We start from the raw sequence: 11482 nt of genomic DNA on the forward strand, positions 1-11482 counted from the left end.
TCCAGTTCTCTTCGGGTTTAGACCCCACTGACTCGCTCCCTGGCAAAGCAAACAATTTGATCAGGCGACCACGTGCATTCTTCCTTTTCCTGAAACCAGCACCATGGGGTAAAAGATTATTTCTCCTTGGTTGCCTTCCAGATGTTTCACACTTGGACAGCAAACTGATTTCAAACCACTCCTTTTCAAAGATCTCTAAGGGAGATATTTCATCTGGCCATTGCAGCCCAGAGCAGGTCTGGCCACGGCCATGAGCGTGCTGAGCCATCATGCCCACCGTGGATGACATTCTGGAGCAGATTGGGGAGTTTGGCTGGTTCCAGAAGCAAGCCTTCCTCATCCTATGCCTGCTGTCGGCTGCCTTTGCGCCCATCTGTGTGGGCATCGTCTTCCAGGGTTTCACACCTGACCACCGCTGCCAGAGCCCTGGGGTGGCTGAGCTGAGCCAGCGCTGCGGCTGGAGCCCCGCGGAGGAGCTCAACTACACGGTACCAGGCCTGGGGCCCGCGGGCGAGGCCTTCCTTGGCCAGTGCAGGCGCTATGAAGTGGACTGGAACCAGAGCGCCCTCAGCTGTGTAGACCCCCTGGCTAGCCTGGCCACCAACAGGAGCCACCTGCCACTGGGTCCCTGCCAGGATGGCTGGGTGTATGACACGCCTGGCTCTTCCATCGTCACTGAGGTAAAAGAGCCTCTGTAACATGAGAGTTCCTGGGACAGGGAGAAATATAAAGCAAATCCTATGAGGTTCAGTTCCATATCAGGAAAGAGGTAGGGGGCTATGTTTATTGTGCAGTTCGTGAGTGTCTGGCTGTGTCCTAGGCACGGGGCATTCTTTTCTCTAGTTTAATCCACCACAAACTCTGGGTCTTTGAGGAGGAAGCTGAGGCAGGAGAGACCAGCCAGCACAAGTGGGGAGCCAGGTTGCTGGGTTGCTTGAATGGGAGTCAGCTGGGAGACCAGGAACCTCTCTGCCTGCCCCACTGGCTTCTCCCAGAACTATCAACTTGCTCTGGGTCCTGCTTCCCCACCAATAGTACTGTGGGCCCCCTCCTTCTGCTCAAGAGTGATGACGATTGACCTCAATGGTGGTGTTGAGATGGCCTGGAATTGCCCTGGCTTGGAAGTGAGAATATTTGGTGGAATCCCAGCTGTGCCCCTTATTAGCTGAGCATCACTGGGTAAGTCACTGCCTCTCTAAGCCTCATTTCCTCATCAGTCAACCAGGGATGATGACAGCTGCCTCACAGGGGTGTGAGGTTCAGCTGGGATCTGTGAAAGCACGGAGCAAATCCAAACTGAGTCACACCGTGCAGCCCGATGGGGCCCATGGGATAGGGCGATGGCCTCAAAAGGGCCTTGCTTGAGTAGTTTACTTGGTTATTTGAGCATTTTGCTTTGAGGATCTTTTAGTAAAAAGTGTCACCACATTTTTTTCCCTTCATGAACCCTTTTGAAAGTATTGCACGGTAACAAGTGTAGATGCTTGGTGGGTTGGAGAAGCCATGGGCCAAAGCCTGTCAGAGGCCCTCTGTTAGTAACGAGCAGTGGCGTGGTTTTGGCGCGGGCACTGCTTCCCTGAAATAAGAGGTAACCGGGCGCTCCCTGCTTCTGGTCCTGCCCACTTGTCTGCCCCCTCTACCCTCACCCAAGCTCTCAGGACTTCTTGGGTCTCTGTTCTTCCTCTTTTCCCTTTCCTGAGTGGTATCAGCGGTGACACATTTAGGGCTGTTACTGGAGGAAAGCTTAGGGTCCCTCCCCTCTGGGCCTGAGCATTGCTCTACCTGCTTGCCTGGAGCAGAGCAGGTGCCGGTGCGACTGGCTTTACGATGCTGAAGAGACGTCTTGTCTCCAAGGCATCCTCCAACAATGGATGACAAGTTAGGCAGCCCACCTTCCAGGGATCTCCAACCGTCTGACATTCCCACTGGGAATCTAGAAGCAGACCAGGATGGGGACGTGTTTGCTGTCTGGGACTGAGACGTACTCTGCTTTGAGGAGATCAGATGTGATCATTCCTCCAGTCAGACATCCACCCGGTATGTTCGGCACACTCGCTCTATTCTGGCATTGGCTGTGATGCTGCAGGGGAGATACAGGAGAAGATTGTGAGGTCCCTCAAGGAGTCTGCAGTCTTGTGGGGACTGAGAGGGGAAGAGGGTGGCAAGAATGAGACCAGTGTTCATTTAAGGACAGCCCAAGGCCGCCTGTGGTGAATGCCGTGAGCAGGGTGGAAAGGGACTGGTGGGCTCTAAGACACCTGCTGAGTCTGAGCTGATCATGGGTGTCTTCTGGAAGGAGGTGGCTTTGAGCTGAGCCGCAGGTGGTATTTTGACCAGCAAGGAGAGGGGACAGGTGGGAGGGGAAGTAGATCCCCAGACCAAGGGGAGAGCTTGAGCCCAGGCTCAGGGCCCAGGGATTGCTTGCTGCATTCAGGGTGCAAGGAGCCCTGATGTGAGGGTCGTGATATGAGGAGTTGCGGGGAGAACACTGGTGTCTAACCTTGAGGCCAGAACATGGAGTGCTTAGTGTGGGGTTGCCAGGTACAATACAGGACGCCCAGTTAAATTCGAACATTTGAACTTCAGATAATCCAGCTGGATAGGATACTTACGTCCCAGATACTGCATGATATTTGATACTGATAACTGAGACTGGGAATGCAAATATTGCATGAACATACTCATCCTAAAAAAAAAAAGTTGTTTATCTGAAATTCAAATTTACCTGGGCATTCTGTATTTTTATTTGTGAACCCAGGCAATGCTACCTTAGTGCCCAACAGAGGAGTTTGGGTCTTATTTAGGCAGGCAAGCAAGGCGACCGTAGCTGGACTCGTGAATGGGTGGGAAGGGGTGGTGGTGGGATTGGAGGCTTCAGGAAAGGTAGAGAGATGCATGAGGAGGCCAAGAGCGAGCCCCGGTAAAAAGTGTTGGCCAACATGGTTGTCATGGGAATGAAGGGAAGACAAGATGTAAGAGATGCCAGCATTGTCAGGGCTGGGGAGAAGGAGGCCCAGCTTGGCGGAGGGCTCTGGCTTGGGGAGTATGGGCAAATGGAGCTTCTGAACGCTGAGCTGGGAGCCTTGGAGAGGCAGCCATGTGGGCAGGTAGAGGGGCCTGGTAAGAGGGGACCTTGGGGTGCAGCAGAAGTGGGGAGGCTGGGACAGATGAGAGGGGCCCGAGAGTGCTTTAGAACAGCTTGCCTGTCCATGGCAGCTGTGGAGGGGCTTCCAATAACCCCAAGATATAGAGCCCTGGGGAGGATTGTGGGAATCCTGGAACTCTGATGAGCAGAGATGGTGAAGAGGATATGGTTTGTATTGTACCTGGCAACCCCACACTAAGCACTCCATGTTCTTTTGGAGCCATGGTGAGTTGGGAGGGTGGTGGGATTCATGTGAAGATTTTCCAAGGTGGTTGGAAGCCTGGGGGTAGGGGGGAGGGTGATAGAAACTGGCTCCTGGGTAGGAATTGTCTCCCACTTTAACCCCAACTTCTTGACCCCAGCTCCTCCTCCAAAACTGAAATTTTTTTTTTTTTTTTTTTTTTTTTTTTTGAGACGGAGTCTCGCTCTGTCGCCCAGGCTGGAGTGCAGTGGCGCAATCTCGGCTCACTGCAAGCTCCGCCTCCCGGGTTCACGCCATTCTCCTGCCTCAGCCTCTCTGAGTAGCTGGGACTACAGGTGCCCGCCACCACGCCCGGCTAATTTTTTGTATTTTTAGTAGAGACGGGGTTTCACCGTGGTCTCGATCTCCTGACCTCGTGATCCGCCTGCCTCGGCCTCCCAAAGTGCTGGGATTACAAGCGTGAGCCACCGCGCCCGGCCCAAAACTGAAAATTATTGTTGGGGAATCAATGTTAGTTAATCATTTCTGCAGAACTAATTTTTAACCTAGCATTGCCTTGGACATTGGAACTTGCTTTAAGAGGGAAGATGAGCTAATTTGTTTGAACACCAAGTTTAACTCCCACCCCAAGGCTAGGTGCTAAGATCATGAGGTCCACTGGGGGAGGAATGTGGGCATTTTCCTGGCTTTTGACTCTCCCAACAAGAGGATCTCCTCTGTCAGTCTTGGTTTTAGCCACAGCGCCCACACCAGGCCAGGTGTCTTCCACCAGCCGTGAATGCTGAGCAAGGGAAAGTGGTCTCAGGCCCAGGGAGACAGAGGTAGTTACATTAGTGTTTCCCAAACTTGGCTGATCTCAGGATCACCTGGATTCCTATTCGGGACCCACTGAGGCAGAATCTGCAGGGAATCTGTGGCCTCACCAGGACCCTGTGTGGTTCTTGTGATGAAGCAGTAGGTTGCTTTATAATTGTGCTGGAAAGAGCTGCCTCGGCCCTGGTGAAGTCCCAGCAGGAGCAGCGAGTGGGCCTAGGAGATTCCCATCCTCCATCCCGTCCCTACCTTTATGCAGCCCCAGCTTCTCCCAGGGCCCAGCCTGTCTTCTCAAGGTGCACAAATGTGTCAGGGTACTCATGGTTGGGCTGGCATTTGGTAGTAGAGGAAGCATGGCAGGTTTACGAGCTTTGCAGGTGGCTCTAGAAACTGATCCTCAGGGTAGCCTGGGGGCAGAGTCAGTTCTCTGTGTGGATGAGGTGTTGGAAGGTGGGATGCACTCCAGCTCCAGGAGCTCGCTGGCTCCATACACAGTCCTGGGGCATGATGGCAACAGGGTGTTTCAGGAAGGTGGCAGGCACATCTTACAGAGACACCAACTTGCAAAGATTATAATAAAAACCAGACAAACAATGGCTGAAAAGGGAATAAGCCAAGGCCCCAGGTAATAATTCCACATCTTTCCCTGACCCCTGCAACTTGAGTGAAATCCTGTACAGCAGACCACGGGTGAGGCTGCAAAGAGAGAGTTGGGCAGTTGGAGACACAAACTCTGGGAAAGCCAGATAAGGATGTGTCCATGTGTATTCTAATGGCAGAGCACACGGCAGGCAGGAAAAGAACCACAGCCCAAAAGAGTTATACATCGGGTGCGTGACCTGGGAGGCGCTCCATGGAGAAGTTGTGTTTTAAGCTGAGTTTTAGAGGAAATCAACATTGGGACTGGCAGAAAACATGAGAGTGACACTGAGCAGTAGCTGTCACACGCCCCAGAGCTGTACCACCCATAGGAGCAGACACTGGGGTCTGGGCAGAAGGCAGTTACTAGGAGAGGCTTGTATTTGTTTCTGAAATTCAAGTGGTAACACAGAGTTTAACCTATATTTCAGGAAAAAAAAAAGTGCTCATGTCAAGGAACTAGTCAGTGCGTCAGACAGAACCCAGGCTGGCTGAGTTCAGAGTCCTTGAAGCTTTGAATGTTGTTTGGTTTTGGAGACGGGGTCTCACACTGTCATCCAGACTAGAGTGCAGTGGCTTGAACACAGTTCACTGCAGCCTCAACCTCCTGGGCTCAATTGATCTTCCCAACTCAGCCTCCCAAGTAGCTAGGACTACAGGCACATGGTACCATGTCTGACTAATTTTTTAATATTTTGTAGAGATGAGGCCTCGCTCTGCTGCCCCAGCCTGGTCTCAAGCTCCTGGGCTCAGGCGATCTTCCTGCCTCAGACCCCCAAAGTGCTGGGATTAAGGTGTAAGCCACTGCACAAAGCCAGTTCTGAATGTTTGACCCCAGGATCGGGGCATGGCATGGCTCAAACTGGCAACTTTAGAGATTTGAGAGTTGGAAGTGGGGGTAATAAAACCTGTTTCTAAAATAAAAGGGTTTATTATTTATTAAAGCTATTTGCACGTGATTTCTCCCCTCCAATGCACAAAGCAGCCCTATGGGTGTGATGGAATGGGTACAACACACGTTTCAGACAGGGAAACTGAGGCCCAGGGCTGTGAAGTGACTCGCTGCCATCACACTCAACAGTGTTCTGATTAGGGTAGCCATGGACTTGATGCAGACAGAGCAGTGCGGGGGGACGGGGGCAGGAAGGAAGGATGTGTCCACCACCCAGGAGGGGCTGTACCAGGAACTGAAGGGGTCGAGAGGCCCCCACCCAACACCCTCTGTTCTCCCCAGAGTCCACTGTTTCTGCCTGTCTCAGCTCTAAAGAGGAAGGGGCCATTCTTCTGCCCTCCAGCCTCTACCATGTCTAGGCATGTGCCAGCGTCACCTACTCTGTGCTACGGGAGGTAGGACTCTTGGATGTCCCTCCGTTCCTGGTTTTCTTCCCCAAGGCCTCTAAATGCAGGGAACATCTGCCTTCTCCAAAAACCCAAAGAAAACAAGCCCTTCCCAGCAACCCATGCCTGTCTTTTCCTCCGTCCCCTCCACCTTGATATCTTCCCTTCCTTGGCTTTTGGTGCATGGGAGCCTCTAATGTCCTCCTAACCCTCGGTCCCACCCACATGTGACCCTAAGGCACAGTCTATCTCAAGAAACTTAACAACTAATAGCTTACTATTGACTGGAAGGAAGCTTTGCCAATCACATAAACAGCCAATGAACACATATTTTGTATGTTATATGTATTATACACTTATTATTACAATAAAGTAAGCTAGAGAAAAGAAAATGTTAAGAAAAACATAAGGAAGTGGAAAAACATCACGAAGTGGAAGGGAATCATCATCAAGGTTTTCACCCTCATCGTCTTCACGTGGAGTTGGCTAAGGAGGAGGAGGAAAAGAGGGCTTGGTCTTGCTGTCCTGGAGGGCAGAGGCAGAAAAGGTGGAAGAGGTAGAAGAAGAGACAGGCACCCTCGGTGTAACTTTTATTGAAAAAAAAAAAAAATCTATAAATGGACCCGCGCAGTTCAAACCCATGTTGTTCAAGGGTCAGTCGCATTTGATATTTGCCGAGTGATTCATCAGAAACTTTGAATTTGTCTTATGAAAATGTAGTAGGAGAAGACTCTGTGAAACAGCCCAGGGATACCGAGTTTGATGAAATGCATTTGCTTTGCTGAAGAGAGGATGGAAGGGTGTAGTCCTGACTCACACATGGTTCTGTGTTTTTGGTCCTCCTCCTGCCGTGGTGTGACTGGCAGTTCAACCTGGTGTGTGCTGACTCCTGGAAGCTGGACCTCTTTCAGTCCTGTTTGAATGCGGGCTTCTTCTTTGGCTCTCTGGGCATTGGCTACGTTGCAGACAGGTATGTAAAGGCCAGTCCAGGTAAGCCTCCCCCGAATGCCATGAGAACAGATTCTAAGGGACAGTGGTGGAGAACATGACCAGTTGGAATTAACTGCAGAAGTCACTGGAGACAAGACACAGTGGCGCCTGCTTTGGGCTACTGTGGGGCTGCCAGGGGAGCGGTGGAGAGATTTGAGGTGTGTTTCAGAGTCCAAGCTGCATGCAGATTGTACAGTCGGCGGGCTGAGAGAAAGCGGGGACACAGTCAAGATTGATGCTTCCAGCAGGTGCCTGGTCGTGAGGCCATTTTGAGATGGGAGGCAGAGGGTTAGGAAGGGATTTTGTTGCAGCGGTTGATAGGGGAGGGGTTATGGAGGAGACTAGAGCTCTTAGAGATGTTAGGTTTGGACATGTGTTGCACGGCCTGAGACATCTATGAAGAGATGCCAAGGAGCCACTTGGGTATGTGAGTGAGCTCTGGAAAGGGGTCTGGGCTGGAGTTCAATATTGGGGGTTTGTCACCAGTAGTTGGTATTTAAGGCTGTGCAGCATATCAGGATGTGCTGGAAGAGGGTGTCGAGAGAGAACTGCAATGCAGAAAGGTAGGCAGGGAAAGTGCCCTGGAAAAGGAGACAGGAAAAATGGCAGCGAGATCGAAGGACAACTGTTCTCCAGGGCGCTTGTGGAAATGCACCAGGAGACCCCGAGGAGGAGTGGTCAGAATCTGCTGTGGGGGGCCCGGCACCCAGGACAGGGTGGTTGGAGAAAACCGGAAGGCAGGAGAGTGGAGTTGTGTGAACAACTCTTTAAAACAGCGTGGGGAGGGTCCAGGATGAGGACGATGATAGGGGAGGGAGTCGGGGATGCAGGAAGAAGAGAGGGGCCAGGGAACCCAGGCGTGGCTGGGGGTCTGGTCCAGCTCAGAGGTGGAGACAGAAGGGACAGAGAGCCAGGTGCTGCCGCAGGAGACAGGGAGAGGGGACAGAGCCAGGTGCTGCCCCAGGAGACAGGGAGAGGGGACAGAGAGCCAGGTGCCACCACAGGAGACAGGGAGAGGGGACAGAGCCAGGTGTTGCCCCAGGAGACATGGAGAGGGGACAGAGCCAGGTGCCACTGCAGGAGACATGGAGAGGGGACAGAGAGCCAGGTGCCACTCAGGAGACAGAGGGGACAGAGCCAGGTGCCACTGCAGGAGACATGGAGAGGGGACAGAGCCAGGTGCCACTGCAGGAGACATGGAGAGGGGACAGAGCCAGGTGCTGCTGCAGGAAACAGGGAGAGGGGACGGAGCCAGGTACCACTGCAGGAGACAGGAAGAGGAGACAGACCCAGATGCCACTGCAGGAGACAGAGAGAGAGGACAGAGCCAGGCACTGCCCAAGGAGACAGGGAGAGGAGAAGAGAGCCAGGCACTGCCCCAGGAGACGTGGAGAGGGGACAGAGCCAGGTGCCACTGCAGGAGACATGGAGAGGGGACAGAGCCAGGTGCTGCTGTGGGAGACAGGGAGAGAGGACAGAGCCAGGCACTGCCCAGGAGACAGGGAGAGGAGACAGACCCAGATGCCGCTGCAGGAGACAGGGAGAGGGAACGAAGCCAGGTGCTGCCACTGGGGCTGAGTATCCCTGGTTAGAAGACATGGGTTCTGGCAGAAGTTCCTGTGTTTTCATAAAGGGCTGGGGTTTACTGGCCGGTTTGGGGCTGTCCTGAGGCGGGGTAGAGGTCTGAGGCCAGGGGACACAAGGTAGACAAGTGAAGTGGCCTAGTGGAGGAAGATGGGGGTGGCAGAGGGGACGGGCTTGGCAGGTGGGTGGGGAGCGTGGGTGGGTGGGCACACTGCATGGTCTGCCCTTGGCTTCTTTCCTTGGCTCTTGGAGAATGTGGGGTGTGGTCAAAAAGATTGGGTGGGAACAGTGCAATCCTAGTGAGTCATTTGTCCATTTCATTCCCGGAAAAAGGAGAAGAGAAACAGCCCTGTATGGCTACACTATCAGAGCTGAATATGGCACTGAAAAGCTTCCGTGATGGTTGATAAGACTATGGGAGGAAGGAAGCCTGGTTTGGGCGCAGCCTGACCAGTGGCGATAATAATGATGCCATCTGCTAAATACGAAGATAAGGCGAGGGGACAGGCATGAGAACTGGAGAGGGGCTGCGGGCATTGCCCGGCTGAGCTGTGATGCTGCTGGGAGTGCTCAGACTCCTCTTCAGACCCGGAAGGGCTGTGGAGCTTGTTGGGACAGATGAGCAGGCTGGGCGGTGCACTGGGCACTGCCGTCCTGATAGACCCTGCAGTCTCCCAGGACAGTGGTGTGGTGGCCTCCGACTGTGACCCTTGGCATCCCACCATGCATGTCTGACCCCAGATTTCAACCTCTCCCACCTGCCCTCCGTGTCTCCTCATCTCTGAAGGTTTGGCCGTAAGCTGTGTCTCCTGGGCACCGTGCTGGTCAACGCTGTGTCAGGCGTGCTCATGGCCTTCGCGCCCAACTACACGTCAATGCTGCTTTTCCGCCTGCTGCAGGGCCTGGTCAGCAAGGGCAACTGGATGGCCGGCTACACCCTAAGTAATTATCATGGGGATGAGGCCAGGTCTTGGGGTAGAATGGGACGGGCCTAATGAGGGTGGGGGTTGTTTGTGGGGTCAGGGAGCTTGCGGGGCACCTGTTCCTTGTTGTTATGTGACTAGGGCAGGACATGGGCTAGAATGGCCTCCTCTCTTTTTGTGTCTGAGACACTTAAATTATCACTTAGATTAGTGATCTATTAATCAACTTATCTATTTGGGGAACAAAAAGACTCTATGCTGAGGTGCTCACAGCAGTCAGGAGGGGGTGCAGAAGAGGAGACAAGTGAGAGAATATTCTAGCATCTTACATAAGAAAGAACCAGCAACTCCTTAAAATAAATACAGCAAACTCGACGGGCTTGAATGGCACTCAAGAATTAGGAGAGAAAACAGGAGCAAATAAAATAAGGACTGTGAAAATCAGGATTTTGAAAAAGTTGAAGTATAAACCAACATGAGGAGTTTTACATATCAGCCTTTTTTTCCCTTTCAAATATTCTACGAAGGTTAAGAATTCAAAACAAAAAACCCTTTCCGGGAGGGATGCAGCCTAAGAGTCGTCTGTACTTCCCCAGGCCAGGGCGTGGCAGACAGCAGTGAGGATGAGCCACACTTGTACTCATTTGTAGGGGAGAAAAATAGCCATGTCTTATCACCTTTGAAAACAAGGTGCTATCACTTGGCATTCTGAGAACTAATTCACTAGGGCCAAGAGGATCCACGTTCTTGCCTTGAGAAGCCGTGAGCAGCTGGTGAAGCTGAGCTGCCTCAGCCCCATGCGTGTGGAGCCTGTGACAGCCTCTGCTGCTAGGCACCGTCCCACACATGGTTAGGGGGTCTGACCCGGGGCCACATCCATGGACACCACCTGCAGCCCCTCCATCCACGACTCCCCTGATTTCCTTTTCCCGTTTTCATTTTTGTTCCCCTAACACGTATCACGCTCTAACACAGGTTTGCATTCTCTTATCTGTGATGTGGATCATCTGCCAAATGAGGCCTCTGAGGGCAGGACTCTACCTCCTGTGCTCATGATGTGCCCCAGACACCCTGAACAGTGCCAGGTCCCCAGTAGGCACTCAAAGATATTTGCTAAATGAATGAACACCCCTGGGGTCCTGACAAATATTCCAGCTGAGTCTGGAGCTTCTCGAGGAAGGCGTTGGGGCGGTGAGGCCAGAGGACTGAGTCCTGAAGCAGGCAGAGGGGAGCGCAGATGGTAAAAGAGCAGACGCGGAAAGGGACGGTCAGGGAAAAGCCAGAGAGCGAAGCAGCCTGGTGGGTCTCTGGGGCCTTGGTTTGGTGGGTCCGGGGACCCAGGGACAAGGGGAGGTGTGAGTGTGGCTGTGGTTTGGGGGAAGGAGAAATGGGAGACACACAAGAGAGAAGCCTGGGAGCAGGTGGGGCTGGGCAAGGCCGGGTGGGAGCTTCCCACGGGGAGACAAGCTGGACTGGGGCCCAGAGCTTCTGAACGCACGGCGTCAGGCCCCTGTGCTCCTGCGAGGAACGCGCATAACGTCCACACCTCCTGTTTCAGTCACAGAATTTGTTGGCTCGAGCTCCAGAAGAACGGTGGCGATCATGTACCAGATGGCCTTCACGGCGGGGCTGGTGGCGCTTACCGGGCTGGCCTACGCCCTGCCTCACTGGCGCTGGCTGCAGCTGGCAGTCTCCCTGCCCACCTTCCTCTTCCTGCTCTACTACTGGTGAGGCCCTTCCTCCTGCCTACGGGGAAGGGGCACCGGCCACCCTTGTGGCTGCACTTTCTGTCTTCTCGAGGGACCAGCCTCTTGGAGTGGGGGGAGCCTACAGGCCGTCTTCCAAAGG

The 11482-nt window shown here is 53.3% G+C and overlaps 1 protein-coding gene across 1 annotated transcript in view; it reads left to right on the top strand.

Annotated features, from left to right (window-relative positions):
* Positions 1 to 269: 269 nt before the first annotated feature.
* The window catches only part of SLC22A1 (solute carrier family 22 member 1), a 68626-nt gene continuing 57413 nt past the window's right edge, over positions 270 to 11482 (top strand). The window contains exons 1-4 of the mRNA XM_030804706.1: positions 270 to 680; positions 7004 to 7107; positions 9499 to 9653; positions 11193 to 11361. Of these exons, the coding sequence (XP_030660566.1) occupies positions 270 to 680; positions 7004 to 7107; positions 9499 to 9653; positions 11193 to 11361 (839 nt within the window). The remainder of the gene's footprint in view (positions 681 to 7003; positions 7108 to 9498; positions 9654 to 11192; positions 11362 to 11482) is intronic.

The sequence above is a fragment of the Nomascus leucogenys genome, chromosome 3 (assembly GCF_006542625.1).
Source record: "Nomascus leucogenys isolate Asia chromosome 3, Asia_NLE_v1, whole genome shotgun sequence".
Taxonomy (NCBI): Eukaryota; Metazoa; Chordata; class Mammalia; order Primates; family Hylobatidae; genus Nomascus; species Nomascus leucogenys.